This window comes from Osmerus mordax, chromosome 20, assembly GCF_038355195.1.
Source record: "Osmerus mordax isolate fOsmMor3 chromosome 20, fOsmMor3.pri, whole genome shotgun sequence".
Lineage (NCBI taxonomy): Eukaryota > Metazoa > Chordata > Actinopteri > Osmeriformes > Osmeridae > Osmerus > Osmerus mordax.
In genome coordinates, this window is record NC_090069.1 from 8,983,214 (window position 1) to 9,009,207 (window position 25,994).

The following is a 25,994-nucleotide window of genomic DNA, read 5'->3' on the forward strand; positions in this document are numbered from 1 at the left end:
AAAAGCAATATTTCTTCGTTGTAAAAGAACTGAGGCAGATTTTATTTTACTTCAGGAAACACATTCTTGTGAATCAGATGCAAAATTCTGGAAGGCTCAATGGGGTAATTTAGTTCATTTTTGCCATGGTACTACTCATTCAGCAGGGGGTTTAATTTTATTACATACATTTAAAGGGGATATTCTTGAAACGTTTTCTTCTCAGGATGGTAGATGGATTACACTGATAATTAAACAAGACAATGCGATCTTTATTGTTTGCAATATATATGGGTTTAATTCCCACGCTTTTTAACAATGTCTTGTTTAATGACATAGCTTCCAAATTGAAATATCTGAATAATAAATACCAGGGTTCATATATAATTCTTTGTGGGGACTTTAATGAATGTCCCGATGACGAGATAGATAGAGACCCCCCCAGACTGAACCAATCTTCACGGAACAATAACCATGTGTCGTTTCTTTGCTCCAACCTTTCTTTGACTGATGCATGGCGCTTCTTCAATCCCAGTACCAAAGACTTTGTCACGGCCACAGCCGTGCCCCCCCCCCCGGTTTCAGTTTTTTGTCCTGCCCTAGTGTTTCCCTGTCATTGTCTTCACCTGTCTCGTTAGCGTCATTGTGTCCACCTGTGTCGTTTGGTTCTGTGTATTTAAGTTTCTGTTTTGTGTCCAGTCTTTGTCTTGTCCTTACAATACCTGTCCCTGTGAGTGCCCTATCTGTTCCCCGGTTTTGTGAATAAACCCTTGTTTCAACCATGCCTGCCGACTCCCCTGCGTTTGGGTCCAACCCCACCTCACGCCCTGACAGACTTCACTTGGTGTAACAGTAGTCTTACTTTAAAGTCTAGAATTGATATTTTTTTGGTTTCTTCATCGATCCTTCAATTTGTGAAAGAAGTCAATCATCTTTATTCCCCATGAACTGACCATAAGCAAATTATGTTGAAGTTAAGTGCAACTAAGGAGATTTCTGGTTTTCGGGGTTATTGGAAATTTAACAACTCTCTTTTGAACGATGATTCCTTTAATGACTATCAAAAATCGAGTAGAAGAATTCCTCAATGACGGCCTAATTGACAACTACAAGACAAAATGGGAATTCTTTAAGTACAAAGTCAGACATGTTGCTATTAAAAGGAGTAAGGAAATACAAAAAGAAAAAAGTAGGGTAGAAGCTGACCTGATGCACAAACTTGACACTCTACTGACAAAAGTAAACATTAACTTGGAAGAAGAAATTGAAATAAGGAGAATCCAGCTACAGCTGGACCAAATGTATTTAGACTTGGCAAAAGGAGCGTTCATTAGGTCAAGAGCCAAATGGCTGGAAGATGGGGAAAAAACACTAGCTAATTTTTTGCTCTTGAGAAAATAAATTTTAAAAGAAAATGTTTATCTGCCCTCAATATTGATGGAGTTCCTTCTAAAGATCCAAAGTTAATTTCTGATTTTGTCTCAATTTTATAGGAATTTGTATCAATCACAATTTAATGAAGCAGATTGTGCAAATTTCATGGATGATGTTCAGGCAACCATCCCTTCAATTGATGAGGACTTTAAATCATTGTGTGAATCAGACCTATCAGTTAATGAAGTTAAAGATGCACTTTTTTTAATGAAGAAGGGCAAATCTCCAGGAATTGACGGCCTATCTGTTGAATTCTATATACATTTTTGGGAACTTCTTCATATCTCTTTATTATGTGTATACAAAGAATGCATCAGCCACAAGGAGATGACAGCTACAATGAAACAAGGCATTATTTCTCTTATCCCAAAACCTGACAAAGATTCTCTATTAATTGATAATTGGCGTCCTATTACTCTGTTAACAATAGATTATAAGATATTGGCTTTAGTTTACTCGAACATACTTAAGAAAGGGCTTGACTCTATTATAGCTGAAACTCAGACAGGATTTATGAAGAATCAACATATTAGTTGTAATATCAGACTCATCTTAGATTTGCTGGATTATGCAGAAGCAGTTAAGTCTGAGGCACTTATTTTGTTTCTAGACTTTTATAAGGCACAATTGAGCACACATTTCTTTTCCAGTCCCTTAAAGCGTTTGGCTTTGGTAACAGCTTTGTTGACATTGTCAGTATGTTCTATAAAGATATTAATAGCTCGGTTATAATTAATCTCAATACTTCTAAAAGATTTCAAATTAATAGAGGGGTCAGGCAGGGGTGCCCTATCTCCCCCTTCTTATTTATCTTAGTCACATAATTATTATTGCTTAGAATTATATCTGACAAACATTTTGAAGGAATCTCAATATTTGGTAGGGAGTTAAAAATTTCCCAATTGGCGGATGACACTACGATAAAAAAAAAAGACAAGAACCAGGTATGTAATGCTATTCACTTACTATAGCATTTTTCCAAAGCTTCAGGTATAAAATTGAATATGTCCAAATGTGAAATTATTGTTATTTATCTCTGCATGGTTGTGATGTTAGTGTAATTGGAAATATTCCAGTTAAGGATTCCGTAAAATATCTGGGTATATTTATAACTAGAAATCTTATTGCTAGACAACATCTAAATTTTTCAAGTAGACTAAAGAAGACAAAAAATATTTTTTTACATCTGGCTTCAAAGGGATTTGTCTATTTTGGGTAGAGTTCTCCTCTCCAAAGCAGAAGGTCTATCTCGTTTTGTGTATCCAGCTTTATCGTTATTTGTAAATGACTCAACAGCCACTGATGTAAATAGAATTGTATTTATTATTTTATTTTATTTGGAAAAATAAATCACAACTAAAGAAAAATGTACTTTCCAATAGTAAAGCAGAAGGTGGTCTAGAAGTCCTAGATTTCATTGACACAGTGAACACCTTTAAAGTTAACTGGTTAAAAAGATGTCTTATAAACCCTGAGTCAATTTGGTATTTTATCCCAAATCAAATTTTTAACAAAATTGGAGGTCTTTCTTTTATTTTAAAATGTAATTTCTTGCCAAATAAATTGGCAATTAATTTATCGAGGTTCCATCAACAAGCCCTTCTAGCTTGGAAGCTTGCTTTTGTCCACAATTTTTCACTGCATAAAGCTTTCCTATGGAACAACTGTAACATACTTATTAAGAATAAATCCTTATATTTTCCTAGGTGGTTCCAAAGAGATTTAAAATCACATTCTTAATCTTTTCAATGAATCTGGTGATATGCTATCGTATGAAGAGTTTATGAATGTACACAGTTTCCCAATTCCTTTCAGAGAATTTAATTCTTTAATTCGTGCAATCCCAAATGGTTTAATTTTACTTATAAAAAATCACTTGAGTTATGGTATACACGATATATCACAGCCATTACTATTATTGGATGGACTTGACTTAACACATTAAATGTAACAATAAGCATATTCGCCAAATTATTCAGAGAAAGACTGCAGTGGTGCCAAGAGGCAAGTTTTGTGATCTAAAATTGAGAACATAAACTGGAGGAGGGCTTAGCTTCTACCGTATAAGTACTGTATTTCTAACAAGGCTAAGGAAGTACACCTCAAAATTTAACACAACATATACCCTACTAATTACCTCGTTGCTAAGTTTGCCAACATTGACTCCTCCTGTACATTTTGTAAACAGAACTTTGAAACATTATCTCATCTGTTTTTTGTGTGAAATTTCCAAAAGGTTTTGGACAGACTTGGAGTCTAACTTTTTTGAACCAACCAACTCTATCTACACCCCTATCCTGCCTACATGCCAACATTCCAAACATTCCATATGCTGTTGAAATATGATATTCATATTAATATTCAAATTTTATGAATTTTCATATTAAATTATACACCTTAACTGTTGATACCATATTGAAGCAGAGAACTAGGGGATTTTTATGATGTGAATAAATATATGATTACTTAAGGCAAATCATATTTTATCAAGGTGATTTCAGGCAGCCATTTTTTACAAAAACTTCTCCATCCACCATACCTCATAAGACAACTTAATTTTTAACCACTTTAATTACAAGATGGAGGAAAACTTTGAGCAGGTGGAATATCCACAAATATGTGGGCAATGTAGAACAGAAGACAGATTAGAAATATCGTATTTTGATTAAAAGTTATGACCATTCTAGTGACTAGTGGAAACATGGGGGAAACCGAAATTTATTTGCCCCAAAAGTAGCTAGCGCTATGGCTGGATACTCCTCTCGATAACTAAAAAACGTTGGAGTTTCTTCCACAATCGACCGAATTGGCCAATCAAGGCATGTACATTTAGTTTACAGTGTATATAATCTAGCTAGTTAATGTTGTTTTTCTAAGTTTTTTAGAAATCTGCTCAAATCGAGGCTAAACAGTGCTACTACCGTCATGACTGCCTGTCCTGCCGGACACGGCAGGACACGCAGTTCTTTCCTGAAAAAACTCGCGTCACTCCCACAAACAAATTCTTCGTAAGTAAAAAGTTTAGACTTTTAATTGACAATATTGACAACACATATTAAGAAACTTGTCTTTACTCATAATATCGTCTCCGATTTCAATTCGATGCTGTAAATCTATCACTGTAGGCAATCTCCCATGGTATCCGCTCTGGCTCCGCTTCGGAAAACAATGGCTGCCGTTGCTGACGATACTTTTATTTTTGACTGGCAGTAACCCCTTAACCAATGATATGTGCTTTGAGCTTAAATTGTCATGAGTATCTGGCAGTTTTCAGAATTAAAATCGGTGATTGGACGTCAAAGATATTAAGGCGGGTCTTATGGGTCTATTTAGACCCAAATTTGAATAGTCCGGCTGGATGGATATGTTTCTACAATAATTCAGGTAATGGTGCCCTGGAGTACCTAATTAATTTTATCATTCTGAATGCCAAATTCTATATTCACAAGCAGAAATTCTCTAATTCATCTCCTAATTTTGTGCCTTTTCTCATAGAATTTAAATCTCTACTGAAGTCTCTTAGATCTTTGGATAACAAAAAAAGTAGTAAAATTGTGGAAAGTGTAGAATCCTTTTTCCCTGAAACCTCTGACTAGGTTTGTTTTGATTTTCATTTTCGTTTGATTATTATTTTTGTCTATGTACTTCGTATGTTGTATAATTTGTGTGTAAGTTAGTTCACTTGATGTTCATGTGCTACTACTTTTTACCTGATTCCTTTGTTCTGTGCTAAAATTACAAAAAATAAATAATAATAATCCAATACTACCATCCGGCAGCTTGATATCACAGAACACACACACAATCAGACACAAGGTACAATCAAAGAGCTGTAGTTTTAAGCACCAATGCAATACAACACAGATTAGCATTTCTCAAAAATATACCTGCATCCAAATGTTTACAGCACAAGAAGGCAACATGGGAATGCCGTAGAACAGATGACAAACCATCAAGGTATAGGATACATTTACACCTTTCAAACATTTTTACAGAATGAATACATGAACACATACACATACTACTGAACAACTCAAAAAGATGCTAAAGCTACAATGGGTTTAATGGGAAAAGTGCCTTAACACTACATAGGCAATGTGGTAAACGTAAAAAGGTGCCACTAAAACACATTCTGTAATATTCCATCATCACTTTCCATCCATATCTGTTAAGAGATATGATTTGACCAAAAAAAAAAAGTAGAAGTGAAGAATCAGAAATGTAAACAAACCAGAATCTGATGGATTCGATAATTATATAGGGCATCCGCAACAATGGAATGGACATCACAAAATAGAGAACTCGCACTTTCAGAAGGTGAAGTTGACAGCGAATTTAACGGTGGCTGTAAAGGTTCTACAGTGCTTAAAACATGAATATATCCAGTGCTCATTGATCGAGTGACAGTGAAAAACATTCAACTAATAACAGTTTAATATAATTATTTACATAACCCGTCATTTGGAATGCAGCAAAAACATTTTCTCCCTTTACACTTCCCTAACACTTTAGGAGGTACAAATCCACTAAATATCCCACTGAAGTTGAAATGAATGAGTGAAATGAAGGCCACAGCTACAGAATGTTAACAGTACCTCTTTGACTTGCATAGATCATTTTAGTAAAATGAAGCATTGCTTAACCCTTGTCTTATCTTCGGGTCATTCCGACCCATCAGTCATTGTGACCCACCGTCGTATTGCAACAACTTTACCGCATACAAAAACAAAGTGAATGATTTTCTTTTAACTGTTGGGCTGTCTCAGACCCCCCCCCCCACATTGCGAATGTTAAAAGAAAATTATTTTTATTTGTTTTTGTATTGGGTAAACACAACGATGGTTCGTTATGAACCTTTGGGTCATGTGACCCGAAGGCAGCACAAGGGTTAAGCGGTCCCTTCAGTCAGATATTAATCCAACCACTTAATTACTCAACATACATTCACACACAGGGAAACAGAAACACACCTACACACTCTCTTCTCAACGTTATTTATCTGCTTAGATATTACATATATGTTAGCATATTTAGATGCTTGTGTGTATATTATATATATATTTAACCCTCGTGCTGCCTTCGGGTCACATGACCCAAAGGTTCATAACGAACCGTCGTTGTGTTTACCCAATTTTACCCAATAGAAAAACAAATAAAAATAATTTTTATTTTAACCATTCCAATGTGGGGGGTCTGAGGCAGCCCGACAGTTAAAAGAAAATGCTTCACTTTGTTTTTGTATGAGGTAAATTTGTCGCAATACGACGGTGGGTCACAATGACTGATGGGTCAGAATGACCCCGAAGACAACACAAGGGATATCCTACCAATTTAATCAGTTCACATTTTAAAATGACATGCTTCTCTCTGATTTGAAGATGTTACCACTCGTCTCTTCTCAGGACCTGGACGTTTTTCTCTTCGAGATTCTGCAGATGTTTACTTATAACCATCGTTCCATTCCATGATCTTGTCGTATTCATGAATCTTCTGCTTAATGTGGGAGAGTTTGCTCTTCAGGTACTCACAACGCTCTCTCTTCTCCAAAAAAGTAGGGTCCTAGGGTTGACGGGCACATTGCTTATTATAATGAATTCCAAATAAAATAAGTACTAGAGATCAAATGTGATGATCAAATAGCATCAGATCAGTTTGGTATAGAGAATACATATGCTGTTTAAAAAAGAAATATGATGTTTAAAAAAAGAAATACAATAGTCCTGTTACTGTAGGACTGTTACCCTCTACTTAAATGGGTGGAGAGTGTGCGTGTGGGAAGTCTTCACACAATGGTTAAACAGAATCACTGGTACACAAAACATATACTAGACTCTGAAATAGTCAAAATGACCTTGCAGTAAGTGAAAGACAAAGTAAGAAGATTGACTCACATTTTTCTTTCTCTGGTACTCTTGGAGGATTCTGTTTACGCGTTCATACTCCTGAAAAAGAAAATTTGATGCAAAACATTGATATCTCGGAGCAAATTAAGGACATTCAAGTACAGGACACTGAGGAAATGACTGATGATGGAAGGAGGAAGTGAGCTGAGGGGAAGGAAGAAGAAAAACAGCCTGTGGAAATCTGGGCGTGTTCCCTAAGGGAAATGAAGCGAAGCACAAGAGGAAAGAAAATGGGTGAAACATTCCCAAGAGACCATATTTCTGCACTGGTGCTGTATATTTAGAAATTATTGAATCAAAGGAATAGCTGTAAACACAAATTCCTTCAAAACTACAAACAGTATTTACATGTATGAGAGTAGGATTTTTCTCAACACTGTGTTTAGTAGTTATTCAATTCCTCCAAGTACCTCTTCAATACTGTTATGGGGGAGGAAATGATAGAAGGAAGCTTCTTTGGAAAGTGTAAGAGCACCAAACCTCAAAATAAAACGGGGTGAATGAATGATAGCTGAACAAGGGCAATCACCATGGGGTTGTTGGTCTGTTGTGGTAGGCTGCGCATCATGGCGTCCATTTCATCAAACTTCTTCACTGTTGCTTGCACTTCAGAGTGGATCTCCTTGTACTCTGCATACTGGTCATTGAATACAGCCCGATACTGGTCACGCTCATCGTCTGTGCGGACAGTTGGATACTTACTGTAGGACATCAAAAGTCGTGTTATTATGTGCACAGTATAACAGGGTCATCCTGAACAGTGAAATTATTATAACATGGCAAACGACATCTGTGTTAGGGTAGTCTGTGTTAGGGTAGTCTGTGTTAGGGTAGTCTGTGTTAGGGTAGTCTGTGCCCATAAGCTCCAGTACTGGCTACCGGTAGCAGCAAATGCAGTCCAAAGACTGTATGGCTGTAGTCTTTTAATCATATATACAAGACAGTGTTAGAAGAAACGAATGCTTACATGACACTGTTGCTCAAAACTGGGAACCTACTAACACTGTTTGACAATCCAATCGGGATGATAGCAGCCGTTTTATGGCCACTAAACATATATAAACATGAAGAAGTCTGAAATACGCAGTTAGTTTTCACACAAATCTAACTCTTAGCTCCCACAGATGCCACACTCACGCAATGTAGTCTGGTAGGATGACTGGTTTAGGGATGTGTCCTGAGGGAATGGCCCCTTGTAGGACCTTGGGTAGGCCGACCTTGGGGGCAGCTTGGACGGGCACAACAGTGGAATGCTGGACTTGTTCAGGAATACCATGATCTGGAACAATCTGGAAGAGAAAGGATCAAATATTATGGATATCCCCGAGAAGAGACTGATTGATTCAAAACTGTTTTACTCAATGGGTCATCTGTTGAGCTAGAAAGGATAATAACGTAGCTGAAAGAAACCTGAATCTATTTCTTTCTGTCTGGTTCCCCTTTAATTGTAGGTTTCCTTCCTATTAACAGCTAATCTGACATGCATATTTTAAAAGATTTCATGAAACAGTAACAAATTAATAAAACGCTTACCAAAACTTGTGTTCCAGGCAACTCTCTCGATTGCATCTAAACAAAAGGTAATACAAGAAAATATATATATCACACAAAAGCAAAATCAAGTGTTATGTAAATTATTTACATAAAGTTATGTAAATTATTTACATAACATGTTGTATTTCAAACAATTTACAAGAGACACTGTACAAAACAATGTATTATGTTGTACTGAATATTATGAAAAAGGGAAAAAAAGTCCCTGTGCTGCAAAACAAAGCGAGCATAGCAACTCGCCATGACAGCCCCCCCATCTTCTAATGGACATTCTCAAAGGACGATGATTTTCTCACAAGCCTTTTCAGCTACGTAATTGTCAACACAGAGTGGAGAAAATCCCCAAGCGATAACAGAGAATGTAGATACACGTGAGTATGTACCGTCTATAAGCATGATGTGAGCAAATGCTATGCAAATTTGGGAGTGACTAGATATTCTCTGAAATGTGTGTCTCAGGTATCGCTCCACCACTTTCACTTACGAATATCCAGAAGGAGCCTCACCTCTTGACTGTGCTTCTCGCGGTACCTGCGAGCCGCTTCGTGCCTCCACAGTTTGAGACACACGAAGGCCCCTATTAGATAGATCAACATGGTGAAAAACAGGAAAATGATGGCAGCCGTCTGTCCTGCGTCTGTGCGGCAGAAGCCCGCACTGATGCCGTTGTTGAACACAGGGTACGAACAAAGACCTCCGCGAGTGATGTCATTGACGTACACCACACCTGTAGGGAACAAGGAACATCGTAGTTTAGGAGATTCTCAGCTTGCGCAAAAGGACACAATAGTAGCATAGGGTCAATACAGGAGAGGCCAGTTCTCAATCTCCAGTAGAGGTGTTGCATGGTGGGACCCACCTGCGGCCAAGTAGAGCACAGCCAGAACCAGGTTTATAGTGAACTCGGTCAGAGGCCACCAGGACGAGTCCAGCAAGATTGTGCGGTAGTACATGGTCATCCCCAACACCAACATAATCACAGTCACCACCCAGGCCAAGCCTGCGACCACCAGCACGAATGGAGTCTTTGGACCTGTGTAGTAAGACCCGCCCATGCCTGCTCCATACATCCCTCCTCCTCCATAACTCCCATACGTACCCCCAGGAGAAGAGTAGCCAAACATGTTGAACCACTCGTTGTCTTTGTGTATGTACGCGCAAACACAGGCAAACACCGCTGCCCCCAACAGCAGCTCAACACACCCCAGAATTCTCAGAAGACCCGCCCAGGACTTCATGTAGTCATAGCGCTGATGATACTCCTCCACACGCTCGCTATAGGTCAAACCCGTACGGTAAGTCCGCCCAGAAATGGACTCTGGGTGGTTCCCGCCTCCCAATAGTTGTTTGCGGGAGTTGTAGCTGCTACCCGACCCCCCATAGGGGTCCCGGTGGGACCCCGGCAGAGAGGGCGAGTGGGGGGGTGAGCAGCGCACACCCTCGCTGCTGTTGTTGTTGTTATTGGAGGATGAGCCAGGCATCGACCAAGGCTTGTCACTGCTACGCCCACTGGTGCCTCGGAAAAAGCTTTTCCAGGAGTCTGGAATGAAGCGGTGGACTGGTTTTATGTCGATAGACGGGTCAGCCTCCGGGTCAGCGTTATCCTTGCTGTCACTTGAGTCAAACTCAGGCCCCACAGGGGGGTGGTCTGGTAGGGGGGGAGGTGGTAAGGGGTCGGCGCTCAGAGCTAGCTCTGCATCCAGCTGACTCAGGGGTTGGAGATCATGGAGGTGGTCTCTCTGTGGGGAGCCCGGGGGGACCTGGTCATAGTGTGGCGCATGACGGACACGCTCAGTGCGGCCGTACAAGCCTCCTCCAGAGGACATGGGAAAGGAGATGAGCCCTGAGGGTGTGGGAAGATCCAGACACACACATACACAATATAAAAATGGGAGATTCAACTATTGTTGCAAATCATCAAGAAAATGTTTAATCTCTCTAGGTCAAGTTGATACTATAGTGACATTAGCAAACATTATTAGCAAACACATATTAAGAGAATGACACCACAGGAAAGATTTAAGTAATCCCTGATGCCATGTTTACCAGAAATGCACCATTGACACCTTTAGTCAGCCCCACATGCAGCATAATGTTATTCTATAACCATGAATGCTAATCTTGCATCCTACGGACTATTCCCATCACCATAAGACAGCGGGCTCACCAAGCAAGCTGATTCATTTTTGTGCCACAACCACATGTGTGACTAGACAAAGATGCCATCTCAGATTTTAGTTGCACCTGATAGTAGGCTACACCCTTATATGCCTCAGTAAAGTAATAGTAGTGGCAGCACAAAAATATGTTTCTGCTTATCCAAAAATCAAATCTCCCAAAAGTGCCCTTGTTTAGATGGACCAGAGTTGGCTTTATTTAATATGTATATACTGTATAAACATACTGTTTGAATACCTCTTTCACACGCAGTCACTCAGCTCGACTTACATTGGCTTGCAGGTCAGAATGCAAACCTTGTCTGTACATACATAATCATTTACCCAGGAATCACCTGCAAAGACAAGTTGTTGGTTTTCAAATAGCACGAGGTACACGCACATCATTGAAATTCATAAATTGTGTCTAAATTCAAACCGTTTAAAAATTCAAAAGCCATTCTATAGTACACACTAGTGAGTGGAATGTTATTAGCTGTTGGTGAAGTCTAATGATTTCTAAAAAGGAATTCGTATGAGTCGCACCCTGAGGAAAGTGATGACTGACATGGGCTATATTGTTTAGGCTACGGAAAAAAGTCGCCTCAGGCTAGGCTAAACCCAGCAGGGTCATAACATCTGTAGCATATAGGCTCAATTAAACATTGTTTTCCACCGTTTTGGTTCAATCATGACTAAATTAACAGTGTGTTTAATAATTAATTAATATGGTTACAATATCAATTTACTTCAGTCTAACGGATACTAAAAATGCATAAAAGTGTCATTTGCTACCATAAGAACACAGAAATCAAGTTGACTCCGCGCCTGAGGCACCATTTCTCGCAGCGCAAAGTATCAAAGGGCAATTTATTCAGTGCTTCCAGTCGACGACAGGTCCAGTCTATCCTTCATCAATGTTTGATTGAAGTTGTTGTTTCTTATATTACTGCATCAATAGAAATAGATTACATTAGCTTTCTTGAGTCCCCCAAGCCTTCTTGATGCATGACCTCCTTGGAGAACTAAATGTAAAGTAGGTTATAAAAGGGATTGCAACTTAACTACGACACCAATACTCAAAAAAGTAACCTTTCGTTGCGTAATTATATACTACTTTTACATAGGCATTGTCGGGTCAGTTCCGCGAATCAGCATTGAAACGTTGTAGGCTACTGAAATAGTTCGCTTACCTTAACTTTGGTTCCTCAATAGTGAGGCGATTTCTCCCATTTTCTGAAACCCACACAGGTTTTATTTTTCGCATAGACTTTAACCACGTGACTAGCCCATCCCGGGTCCTGACGTCATTTCAAATACCACAACCTAGCACCTACCTGTAGCAGAAAAACGTACGGTGAAATTGGATCACCTTGAGGAAGTGATACCGATGACTAATTTATGGAATTGGGTATCGATAATAAAGAAACAATGAACAGGGTTGTGTATGAGTACAAATAAACACATCACGTCGTAGTTTATGCTCGCATTTTTATTACATGCTTAGAATGTTTCCATGGATATCATATTTTATGATACACAGGAAAAACTCTAGACAGCCGTCTGGTAAGGTTTATTCCTCCTTGGCCTGAAAGGGAAATTCAAAGAAAATACATTTAACGTGATATGTTTCAAGCTCCTTCAAGATCTTCCTTTTATCTTTTCAGTTATTGATATCGTTTTTACAGTTAAGGTTATAACCTTAACTGTAAAACAGGAAGGTAGGCTATTTACCTTTCCAGGTTCACGGGATTTGGCCCGGATTTTGTTGACCTGGGACTCAGCAATGTCAGCACGCTCTTCAGCCTCCTCCAACTCATGCTGAACCTTGCGGAGCTTGGACAAGTGGGAATTGGCTTGCTCCTCCTGAGAGTTAGCTTCTTCAGCCTGCCTCTTGTATGCTTTCACTTTGAGTTGGAGCTTGTCCACCACATCCTGAAGTCTACAAATGTTCTTCTTATACTCCTCAGTCTGTGGTATAATTGATTTACTGATTTACTTACAGCTATACTCGTGTGGAGGAGAAAATGTTCCTACCTGATAGGTGAGTTTCTTTGACTGCACTCGTACTTGCGCACTCCTTTGACTGCATCTCCCCCTCGTTTCTGCTCTGCCTCCACCTCAGTCTCAAGCTCACGCACCTTTAACATTTCAGAGGTGTAATAAGTTAGAAATACTGAATATAATAAAAAATGTAATGTTTATTACGTTGTCTAAAACAAAGCGCTATGTTTGTGATTGTTTATTTCAATATTGTTGACAACGGAAATAAGTCTCACCCCTCCAGTTTCTGGAGCTGCTTCTTGCCACCCTTCATGGCCAGGTTCTCAGCCTCATCCAGACAGAGCTGCAGGTCTTTGACCGTGACCTCCAGGTTCTTCTTAAGATGAGCGCTGGTAACCTGCTCCTTTTTCAGCTCCTCAGCCATCATGGCAGCCTGAGATGTAATAGGAGAGTTCTAATAATTGGGTGTGCTTTGCCTTCGGCAAGGGCACAACCTTTGTTCTCTCACTTATATATTATTATTGTGAGAATTCTGTTAAGCATTCTCACTATTGTTTTCCTGTTTCTCTTTATTGTGAGAATGCTGTTAAGCATTCTCACTATTATTTTCCTGTTTCTCTTTATTATTATTATATCAACTTCTTAGTTCTTCCGCCGTTTTTTGGCCTTTAACTAGTTCTGCATACTTTCACCGATTCCTAAAATTTTTGTATCAAAACGTTCAGCTCCTTCAGGAGATGTTGGCTATGACTTTTGGTATTTCTCACTTTTATACTTTTTAAGACATTAAGGTTTTTGTGCAAATTATTCTCCCATTAAAAGTAATGGTAAATCCTTTCAAATCATTAAAAAGCTTCCTCCTCTTTCAAACGTAACTACTTCAGCATACTTTCAGCTAGAGACACCATTCAACCTTTGAAATGTTCACAAGACATTCAGCTATTCCCAAATGATTCAGCTTTTTCAAATATTCAGCCAATTTTGAATTATGACAGTTTGAAATACATTAAAATGTTTGCTCCTTCTTGATTTTTATGAATGAGCAGCCAGCTGCTCTTTTTCTGATATTCAACTAAATTGTCAAACAAATTCCTCTAACGTTCATATAGTTTAACATACAGAAACAAGTTATACCTTAAAATGTAGGAAAAATTGTCCTCTTTCAGCCAATGTAACTACTAAAGAGCTCACATTTACAGATCTTCAGCTATGGGCCTTGAAGCGAGAGCAGCCTTTCAAATTCTCTCACTAACTTCAATGGAGAGGTGGGTAAAATCCGTCAGAGAAAGCAGGAAGGAAGACGATTTCGAAACTGCCGGTAGAGACATATTTCTGACCGCACATACATATAAAGGACATCTCTAGTTTCGGCAGAGTCTTGGGTCTCGGAAAATATCCTCATTTTATTGATTGGACGTGTAGTTTTGCATCTAGGTCAACTTGTTTGAGGTGTGGATGCTAGGTAAATGTTCGTTTTTCTCTCTGCCTAGCTCGTTAGCGATCACAGCTGCTCCATCGCCGTGGCAACCAAACAAACACGCACCAGGAAAGCAAAAGGAACACGTTTTTGAAACTGCAGGTAGAGTCGTATTTCTGACTGCACAGACATATAAAGAATATCTCTGGTTTCGGCAGAGTCTTGGGTCTCGGAAAATATCCTTATATTTTGGATTGGACGTACAGTTTTGCGTCTAGGTTATCTTGTTTGAGGTGTGGATTCTAGCTACATTTCTCTTATTCTCTGCCCTCAGAGCGTTAGCAATCATAGCTGCACCATCACCCTAACGACAGACACGCACCACTCAGTCTCTCGCACAGGTGATTGGTACGTTTACTTGACCATGAGAAACCCGATTACTAGCAATTGTCGGTTTATACCAATAATACGATTACTCCGTTTACATGTGTAATTAGTTATGCGATTACTCAATAAACGCGTCTACATGATTCTTTTTTATTAATCGTTGTATGCTCCACGGCCAAAACTTGCACCATCATCCTTCTGCAACAAAGTGTCGCCGTGTCTTCCTGTATCGGCTCTACTGCTGTATGTTTCATTCCATCAACACATTGAATCCTACTAAGAAAGCCGAGTAAACACACTCAATGGTAGGCTACATCTGCTACTGCTATTACTATCCCAACTATAATTTCAGCTGTTAAAACGATAATATTCTTGTTACGACTAGCTAGCCTACTTCTTCTGTTTAACAGTTCAGCTTTCAGCTTCTCCCGCATTGTAGGCTATTTTAGCTGTTAGCGTTGTTAGATGATGCAGTTCAGATTCCACACTGCCTCTTTTGTGTGACTCAAACATTTTTGAAATTAATTTCAGCTTTCAGCTTGCGGGTATTTTCTCATTTATCACTTTTATACTTTTTTAAATATTAAGGTTTTTGTGCAAATTATTCTCCCTTTAAAAGTAATGGTAAATCCTTTCAAATCATTGTTGGAATGCTGCTCCAGCCCCTTTCAAAAATACCTTTCGGTTGCTTTGAAGCTTCAGCTTATAACTTTCTACTAAATTTTCACAATTTTCCGCTGTTTTAGCATGGTCAGCTATCACCATTCAGGTTTTCAGCATTCTCACTTTGTATCAAAACGTTCAGCTCCTTCAGGAGATGTTGGCTATGACTTTTGGTATTTCTCACTTTTATTTACATTTTTTACATTTTAGTCATTTAGCAGACGCTCTTATCCAGAGCGACTTACAGTAAGTACAGGGACATTCCCCCAAGGCAAGTAGGGTGAAGTGCCTTGCCCAAGGACACAACGTCATTTGGCATGGCCGGGAATCGAACTGGCAACCTTCAGATTACTAGCCTGCTTCCCTAACCGCTCAGCCACCTGACTCCCTACTTTTATACTTTTTAAGACATTAAGGTTTTTGTGCAAATTATTCTCCCATTAAAAGTAATGGTAAATCCTTTCAAATCATTAAAAAGCTTCCTCCTCTTTCAAATGTAACTACTTCAGCATACTTTCAGCTAGAGACACCATTCAACCTTTAAAATGTTCACAAGACATTCAGCTATTCCCAAATGATTCAGCTTTTTCAAATATTCAGCCAATTTTGAATTATGACAGTTTGAAATACATTAAAATGTTTGCTCCTTCTTGATTTAGCGATTTAGCGATTGAGTTGCTTGTATTTTTATTTACGTTCCGTTGCATGGTTTAGGCTCAAGTTAAGTTTTTGTGGCGAAAAGTGAAGCTAAGTGGCTAATTTGCTAGCCACCCTTACTAACGTCACTAACGTCACGAAAACAAGCGTGCAGACATTCGTTTCGCATCTGTTAACTTGGGGGATAGCTAGGCTAACTATAGCTTTACTGCAAGGCAGCTGCAGAAACGCCACAAGAAAAGAGGCCAGGGTGATAACTATTTACTCATTTTACTTTGTGATATGACACACAATTGTGATGTGTAATGTACAATATAAGCTGATATTATTAAGGAAGTACATCTACTTTCGGAAACAGTAGTCTACTATTTCACTGAAGTATTAGCATCATGACATTAGCCTGTGTTGCCCGGGCAACACATACTACAGTGGTCTATGATGTATCTGTTTTCAATCGTTAAAATAAACATTCCTCACATATACATTTTCGTTGTATGATTTATTCTGACATTAGTAAACGATTTGTTGGTGAAATTACCATTACCTGTGGTTTCAAACCAGTGTAGCTCACTGCAACGCTGTAGCCTACCCGAGACACTAGTGTGAGTAGCTAACAAAAACTCCTCAGCATGTTCGGCACTCCCCTTACTCAAAAGTCTTTCAATAGTTGAAACAATCTGACTACTAACCTGAACTTCATTGCCACAGCCTAAACTTTGTCAATCTGTTCATGAAAATAATAAATTTCAGCCTAAACCGTACAACTGAACGTTAAATCGAATTCAACCAACGCAATCGCTACCAAGACGAACACAGCAGTAGTCTAGTACTGTACTGTAGTAGTAGAATTTACCGGGGCAGCTTCTCCACACAGGGCTATATCGCATTTTGCGTTGTTACTGACAATGATCGCTACCAGTGAGCTTTTTATGAATGAGCGATTTTCCACTAAATAAATGTCAAGCTTATGTACGTTTTTGGGGGCATATTTTCAGTTAGCAGATGGTACTGTTTGAATCGCGATTCTATCTTCTGCCGGTAAAGTCGTAGAATAATCTTCAAATTGGGTTCTTTATTAATGAATGAATGCAATATGAGTAGGCTAAATGCTTGAAAATATCACGAGAAGGGACAACTTAAAAGGACGTTTAAGTCATAGAGATTAGGTCCATTTTTACACCGGTCTGCCAAATGTATTCCTTTTGATTTAGCCTGTCAGCTGCCTCTTGCAGGGGAAATGAGAAGACATCATATTTCATTCTACACTTCACTCGTATTTTGAGTTGTAAATGAGCAGCAAATCTTTAAATCTATGTAATCTTTATAAATAATAAGTAGGCCCGATGCATTTTTATATAAAATATACAGACCCCTGTGCAACCGACGCAAGCAAGCACACCCTACAATTTCCCCAGAAATTGTATCCTCTCTAGTTTTTATTTCTTTTTGCCCCCCTAAATCTTCGTCAATATTTGGCCTACATAGACAACCTAGGTGTCAAACGTTTCGTCTTGGTAGCGAATGAGTTGCTTGTATTTTTATTTACGTTCCGTTGCATGGTTTAGGCTCAAGTTAAGTTTTTGTGGCGAAAAGTGAAGCTAACAGTGGCTAATTTGCTAGCCACCGTTACTAACGTCACTAACGTCACGAAAACACGCGTGCAGACATTCGTTTCGCATCTGTTAACTTGGGGGATAGCTAGGCTAACTATAGCTTTACTGCAAGGCAGCTGCAGAAACGCCACAAGCAAAGAGGCCAGGGTGATAACTATTTACTCATTTTACTTTGTGATGTGAAACACAATTGTGAAATGTAATGTACAATATTAGCTGATATTATTAAGGAAGTAGGCCCACATCTACTTTCGGAAACGGTAGTCTACTATTTCACTGAAGCATTAGCATGACATTAGCCTCTGTTGCCCGGGCAACACATACTACAGTGGTTTATGATGCATCTGTTTTCAATCGTTAAAATAAACATTCCTCACAAATACATTTTCGTTGTGGATTTATTATGACATTACATTACAAGTAAACGATTTGTTGGTGAAATTATCATTACCTGTGGTTTCAAACCAGTGTTGCTCACTGCAACGCTGTATCCTAGGCGAGGCACACTACAAAAACATCTACACAGCTGTTTAGGAAGTCAAACGGCGACAGAACATGTTCGGCACTCCCCTTACTTAAATCAAAAGTCTTTCAATAGGTGAAACTATCTGACTACTAACCTGAACTTCATTGCCACAGCCTAAACTTTGTCAATCTGTTCATGAAAATAATTAATTTCAGCCTAAACCGTACAACTGAACGTTAAATCGAATTCAACCAACGCAATCGCTACCAAGACGAACACAGCAGTAGTCTAGTACTGTACTGTAGTAGTAGAATTTACCGGGGCAGCTTCTCCACACAGGGCTATATCGCATTTTGCGTTGTTACTGACAATGATCGCTACCAGTGAGCTTTTTATGAATGAGCGATTTTCCACTAAATAAATGTCAAGCTTATGTACGTTTTTGGGGGCATATTTTCAGTTAGCAGATGGTACTGTTTGAATCGCGATTCTATCTTCTGCCGGTAAAGTCGTAGAATAATCTTCAAATTGGGTTCTTTATTAATGAATGAATGCAATATGAGTAGGCTAAATGCTTGAAAATATCACGAGAAGGGACAACTTAAAAGGACGTTTAAGTCATAGAGATTAGGTCCATTTTTACACCGGTCTGCCAAATGTATTCCTTTTGATTTAGCCTGTCAGCTGCCTCTTGCAGGGGAAATGAGAAGACATCATATTTCATTCTACACTTCACTCGTATTTTGAGTTGTAAATGAGCAGCAAATCTTTAAATCTATGTAATCTTTATAAATAATAAGTAGGCCCGATGCATTTTTATATAAAATATACAGACCCCTGTGCAACCGACGCAAGCAAGCACACCCTACAATTTCCCCAGAAATTGTATCCTCTCTAGTTTTTATTTATTTTTGCCCCCCTAAATCTTCGTCAATATTTGGCCTACATAGACAACCTAGGTGTCAAACGTTTCGTCTTGGTAGCGATTGAGTTGCTTGTATTTTTATTTACGTTCCGTTGCATGGTTTAGGCTCAAGTTAAGTTTTTGTGGCGAAAAGTGAAGCTAACAGTGGCTAATTTGCTAGCCACCGTTACTAACGTCACTAACGTCACGAAAACACGCGTGCAGACATTCGTTTCGCATCTGTTAACTTGGGGGATAGCTAGGCTAACTATAGCTTTACTGCAAGGCAGCTGCAGAAACGCCACAAGCAAAGAGGCCAGGGTGATAACTATTTACTCATTTTACTTTGTGATGTGAAACACAATTGTGAAATGTAATGTACAATATTAGCTGATATTATTAAGGAAGTAGGCCCACATCTACTTTCGGAAACGGTAGTCTACTATTTCACTGAAGCATTAGCATGACATTAGCCTCTGTTGCCCGGGCAACACATACTACAGTGGTTTATGATGCATCTGTTTTCAATCGTTAAAATAAACATTCCTCACAAATACATTTTCGTTGTGGATTTATTATGACATTACATTACAAGTAAAAGATTTGTTGGTGAAATTATCATTACCTGTGGTTTCAAACCAGTGTTGCTCACTGCAACGCTGTATCCTAGGCGAGGCACACTACAAAAACATCTACACAGCTGTTTAGGAAGTCAAACGGCGACAGAACATGTTCGGCACTCCCCTTACTTAAATCAAAAGTCTTTCAATAGGTGAAACTATCTGACTACTAACCTGAACTTCATTGCCACAGCCTAAACTTTGTCAATCTGTTCATGAAAATAATTAATTTCAGCCTAAACCGTACAACTGAACGTTAAATCGAATTCAACCAACGCAATCGCTACCAAGACGAACACAGCAGTAGTCTAGTACTGTACTGTAGTAGAATTTACCGGGGCAGCTTCTCCACACAGGGCTATATCGCATTTAGCGTTGTTACTGACAATGATCGCTACCAGTGAGCTTTTTATGAATGAGCGATTTTCCACTAAATAAATGTCAAGCTTATGTACGTTTTTGGGGGCATATTTTCAGTTAGCAGATGGTACTGTTTGAATCGCGATTCTATCTTCTGCCGGTAAAGTCGTAGAATAATCTTCAAATTGGGTTCTTTATTAATGAATGAATGCAATATGAGTAGGCTAAATGCTTGAAAATATCACGAGAAGGGACAACTTAAAAGGACGTTTAAGTCATAGAGATTAGGTCCATTTTTACACCGGTCTGCCAAATGTATTCCTTTTGATTTAGCCTGTCAGCTGCCTCTTGCAGGGGAAATGAGAAGACATCATATTTCATTCTACACTTCACTCGTATTTTGAGTTGTAAATGAGCAGCAAATCTTTAAATCTATGTAATCTTTATAAATAATAAGTAGGCCCGATGCATTTTTATATAAAATATACAGACCCCTGTGCAACCGACGCAAGCAAGCACACCCTACAATTTCCCCAGAAATTGTATCCTCTCTAGTTTTTATTTCTTTTTGCCCCCCTAAATCTTCGTCAATATTTGGCCTACATAGACAACCTAGGTGTCAAACGTTTCGTCTTGGTAGCGATTGAGTTGCTTGTATTTTTATTTACGTTCCGTTGCATGGTTTAGGCTCAAGTTAAGTTTTTGTGGCGAAAAGTGAAGCTAACAGTGGCTAATTTGCTAGCCACCGTTACTAACGTCACTAACGTCACGAAAACACGCGTGCAGACATTCGTTTCGCATCTGTTAACTTGGGGGATAGCTAGGCTAACTATAGCTTTACTGCAAGGCAGCTGCAGAAACGCCACAAGCAAAGAGGCCAGGGTGATAACTATTTACTCATTTTACTTTGTGATGTGAAACACAATTGTGAAATGTAATGTACAATATTAGCTGATATTATTAAGGAAGTAGGCCCACATCTACTTTCGGAAACGGTAGTCTACTATTTCACTGAAGCATTAGCATGACATTAGCCTCTGTTGCCCGGGCAACACATACTACAGTGGTTTATGATGCATCTGTTTTCAATCGTTAAAATAAACATTCCTCACAAATACATTTTCGTTGTGGATTTATTATGACATTACATTACAAGTAAAAGATTTGTTGGTGAAATTATCATTACCTGTGGTTTCAAACCAGTGTTGCTCACTGCAACGCTGTATCCTAGGCGAGGCACACTACAAAAACATCTACACAGCTGTTTAGGAAGTCAAACGGCGACAGAACATGTTCGGCACTCCCCTTACTTAAATCAAAAGTCTTTCAATAGGTGAAACTATCTGACTACTAACCTGAACTTCATTGCCACAGCCTAAACTTTGTCAATCTGTTCATGAAAATAATTAATTTCAGCCTAAACCGTACAACTGAACGTTAAATCGAATTCAACCAACGCAATCGCTACCAAGACGAACACAGCAGTAGTCTAGTACTGTACTGTAGTAGAATTTACCGGGGCAGCTTCTCCACACAGGGCTATATCGCATTTAGCGTTGTTACTGACAATGATCGCTACCAGTGAGCTTTTTATGAATGAGCGATTTTCCACTAAATAAATGTCAAGCTTATGTACGTTTTTGGGGGCATATTTTCAGTTAGCAGATGGTACTGTTTGAATCGCGATTCTATCTTCTGCCGGTAAAGTCGTAGAATAATCTTCAAATTGGGTTCTTTATTAATGAATGAATGCAATATGAGTAGGCTAAATGCTTGAAAATATCACGAGAAGGGACAACTTAAAAGGACGTTTAAGTCATAGAGATTAGGTCCATTTTTACACCGGTCTGCCAAATGTATTCCTTTTGATTTAGCCTGTCAGCTGCCTCTTGCAGGGGAAATGAGAAGACATCATATTTCATTCTACACTTCACTCGTATTTTGAGTTGTAAATGAGCAGCAAATCTTTAAATCTATGTAATCTTTATAAATAATAAGTAGGCCCGATGCATTTTTATATAAAATATACAGACCCCTGTGCAACCGACGCAAGCAAGCACACCCTACAATTTCCCCAGAAATTGTATCCTCTCTAGTTTTTATTTCTTTTTGCCCCCCTAAATCTTCGTCAATATTTGGCCTACATAGACAACCTAGGTGTCAAACGTTTCGTCTTGGTAGCGATTGAGTTGCTTGTATTTTTATTTACGTTCCGTTGCATGGTTTAGGCTCAAGTTAAGTTTTTGTGGCGAAAAGTGAAGCTAACAGTGGCTAATTTGCTAGCCACCGTTACTAACGTCACTAACGTCACGAAAACACGCGTGCAGACATTCGTTTCGCATCTGTTAACTTGGGGGATAGCTAGGCTAACTATAGCTTTACTGCAAGGCAGCTGCAGAAACGCCACAAGCAAAGAGGCCAGGGTGATAACTATTTACTCATTTTACTTTGTGATGTGAAACACAATTGTGAAATGTAATGTACAATATTAGCTGATATTATTAAGGAAGTAGGCCCACATCTACTTTCGGAAACGGTAGTCTACTATTTCACTGAAGCATTAGCATGACATTAGCCTCTGTTGCCCGGGCAACACATACTACAGTGGTTTATGATGCATCTGTTTTCAATCGTTAAAATAAACATTCCTCACAAATACATTTTCGTTGTGGATTTATTATGACATTACATTACAAGTAAACGATTTGTTGGTGAAATTATCATTACCTGTGGTTTCAAACCAGTGTTGCTCACTGCAACGCTGTATCCTAGGCGAGGCACACTACAAAAACATCTACACAGCTGTTTAGGAAGTCAAACGGCGACAGAACATGTTCGGCACTCCCCTTACCTAAATCAAAAGTCTTTCAATAGGTGAAACTATCTGACTACTAACCTGAACTTCATTGCCACAGCCTAAACTTTGTCAATCTGTTCATGAAAATAATTAATTTCAGCCTAAACCGTACAACGGAACGTTAAATCGAATTCAACCAACGCAATCGCTACCAAGACGAACACAGCAGTAGTCTAGTACTGTACTGTAGTAGAATTTACCGGGGCAGCTTCTCCACACAGGGCTATATCGCATTTAGCGTTGTTACTGACAATGATCGCTACCAGTGAGCTTTTTATGAATGAGCGATTTTCCACTAAATAAATGTCAAGCTTATTTACGTTTTTGGGGGCATTTTTTCAGTTATCAGATGGTAATGTTTGAATCTCGATTCCATCTTCTACTGCTGGTAACGTCGTAGAATAATCTTCAAAGGGGGTTCTTTATTAATGAGTGAATGCAATATGAGTAGGCTAAATGCCTGAAAATATCACAAGAAGAATTGGAAAACTTAAAAGGACGTTTAAATCACAGAGATTAGGTCAATTTTTACACCGGTCTGCCAAATGTATTCGTTGATTCAGCTATGAGGCTGCCTCTTGCAGGGGAAATGAGAAGACATCATATTTCATTCTACACTTAACTCGTATTTTGAGTTGTAAATGAGCAGCAAAAAAAAGATGCTTTTAAATCTATGTAATCTTTATAAATAATAAGTAGGCCCTATGCATTTTTATATAAAATATACAGAAATATCAGTTGTAAAAATGCAACCGACGCAAGCAACCACACCCTACAATTTCCCCAGAAATTGTACCCTCTCTAGTTAAGTAAGAGTTGCGGGAAGTCTTTTGTGGTCCATGCTTTTTAAATGCCCGTCACATCAGTGATGGCCTTCTTAGCCTTCTACTCTGCATTTCTGGCCTCCTGGACACTTTCTTCTACTTCTCCCTGCATCTGATCCAGGTCCGATTCCATCTTTTTTTTGGTGTTAATAAGGCTGGTGTTCTGGAGGAGGATCAACAGTTAATCATTTGTTAACTTTTACCTTGCTATATGATATCTCATGAGATCACAATCTCAATACCTGGGAGTGACGCAATCCCACACGTTCACTTGCATCCATTAGCTCCTGCTCAGCCACTTTGCGGCCTCTCTCTGTTTGCTCCAGAGCTGCCCTCAGCTCCTCAATCTCAACCACCATTAGACCGTTCCTACGCTCCACCATGGCAGCCTGCTCCTCCATGTCCTCGCTGTCCTGATGCATGGACAGCGTCATCAAGGTGCAACTGGGCATCCTGAGATCAGAAGTTATGCAAATGCGTGTATGTCCATATTTTGTGTTATCACTAATATTACAGTGTTTTACGGTTGCAGCTCTGCAACGTGGTATGTTGTCCTCACCTCGAGTTGTCCCTGCACATTCCTGAGCTGTTTCTGGGCTTCAGCAGCCTTCCTGTTAGCGTGGCTTAGCTGGATTTCCATCTCGTTCAGGTCTCCCTCCATTTTCTTCTTGACTCTCAGGGCATCGTTCCTGCTACAGATCTCAGAATCTAGGGTGCTCTTTATGGTCCATTACCCTCTGGCTGTTCCTCTTGATCTGCTCCATCTCCTCATCCTTCTCTGCCAGCTTCCTGTCCACTTTACACTTGACCTGGTTCAGCTCAAGCTGCACACAAACAATCTTGGATTCCTCATGCCATATTCCCTAAATATGGACACATTGCAGCTGATTTGACCTTTATTCCATTTTACTTTTTTTTTTTTTCTGGGATACACTGTGATATCGTTACCTCCAGAGCGGTCTGGATCTCAGCCTTCTCCGTATCCACTGTCTTCTTGGCCTTCTCCAGCTCATGGCTGCTTTTGCCAGACTATTCAATCTGCTCAGTCAAGTCAGAGATCTCCTCTGCACATTCAAAGAAAGTTGTTAATACAAATTGTACAATCTTTCCCTTAGTAAAGCATTTCCAACCCTTTGAATGGAAAACTGCTCAGAGATGTGGTTGTAATGTGTGCCTCTATTCATTCACCATGAACATTTAGGGAATAAATAGTTTAAAAAGTTTGGATTTTCTCACGTTGCAGGTTCTTGTCCTCTTTCGTCATAGTCTCCAGCTGTTCTAAAACCTCCTCCTAGGACTTCTTCATTTTAAAGAGTTCTGTGCTGAGAGACCAAGCTCATTTTAAAGAGTTCTGTGCTGAGAGACCAAGCCTCTTTCTGAGACCCCTCCTGCTCAGCCTGGCTTTCTTCAAACTTCTGCTTCCAATCCGTCAAAATCTAGGACGATCAAGTTGATTTTCAGTGACATAATTCCTTTAGTTAGCTCATATAGGAAATCAAGGTTTTATTCTTGATAAGAGGAATCAGATATTGTGCCATAAGTATCATGTCAGTGGACAGATTGTCTTGGCCTGCTTTACCCTGTCAAAGTTCCTCTGCTTGTCAAGGTTGGCAGCCAGACCATTGGCCCTCTCCACATCAATCATGAGGTCCTCCACCTCTCTCTGCAGTCTCTGTTTGGTCTTCTCCAGTGAGGCACACTTGGAATTGACAGCCTCAATCTGCTCCTCAACCTCCTACAGACGCTGAGCCAGCTTTTTCGTGTGGTTTAAATACAATATTATTTGTTGAGGCTATAAAATACATTTGGTGTTAAGTATTTCAGTTGAAAATACATGTTAGTATTTCATGCTGCTCACTTTAAATTCCAAAATCAACAATAAGCTACTGACTTGGCTTCCTCAAGCTCCACAGTACGCTGCTAGATGGCATCTCGTACTTGGTCCTCCACTGAGCCACCTCACTGTTGGTCTTGGACATGCTCCGTTGCAGCTCTGCCTTGGCCTCCTGTTCCTACTCAAACTGTCAGTTGAGACACCAGGGCTTCCTTCTCCTCAAGCTGATGACCAAACTCACCTGCAGGGACACAACATGTGACATCATAAATGAGGTTTATGATGTATGGAATCAGTAGCGGTCCTAGCACATTTGGCGTCCTTGGCAAGATTTATCACCAGTACCCCCCCCCCCCCCCTAA

General features: G+C 39.4%; 1 protein-coding gene and 1 pseudogene across 8 annotated transcripts in view; both read right to left on the minus strand.

The window, feature by feature from the left end:
- The window catches only part of marveld2a (MARVEL domain containing 2a), a 134,648-nt gene extending 122,351 nt beyond the window's left edge, over positions 1–12,297 (minus strand). The window contains exons 1-10 of one of the 8 annotated variants that reach the window (XM_067258091.1): positions 12,220–12,256; positions 11,822–11,975; positions 11,286–11,382; positions 9,730–10,713; positions 9,377–9,597; positions 8,850–8,885; positions 8,454–8,605; positions 7,846–8,017; positions 7,305–7,355; positions 6,541–6,972 (exon numbers count right to left, since the gene is read on the minus strand). In XM_067258091.1, coding sequence (XP_067114192.1) covers positions 6,853–6,972; positions 7,305–7,355; positions 7,846–8,017; positions 8,454–8,605; positions 8,850–8,885; positions 9,377–9,597; positions 9,730–10,696 — 1,719 coding nt within the window. In that variant the 5' untranslated portion in view covers positions 10,697–10,713; positions 11,286–11,382; positions 11,822–11,975; positions 12,220–12,256 and the 3' untranslated portion in view covers positions 6,541–6,852. Of the gene's footprint in view, positions 1–6,540; positions 6,973–7,304; positions 7,356–7,845; positions 8,018–8,453; positions 8,606–8,849; positions 8,886–9,376; positions 9,598–9,729; positions 10,714–11,285; positions 12,188–12,219 lie in introns of those variants that run through there. The other 7 variants (XM_067258090.1, XM_067258096.1, XM_067258095.1 and 4 more) reach the window with 7 other exon arrangements.
- A 211-nt stretch (positions 12,298–12,508) lies between these two features.
- LOC136964125 (myosin heavy chain, fast skeletal muscle-like) lies at positions 12,509–25,777 on the minus strand (annotated as a pseudogene).
- Between the last annotated feature and the right edge of the window lie 217 nt (positions 25,778–25,994).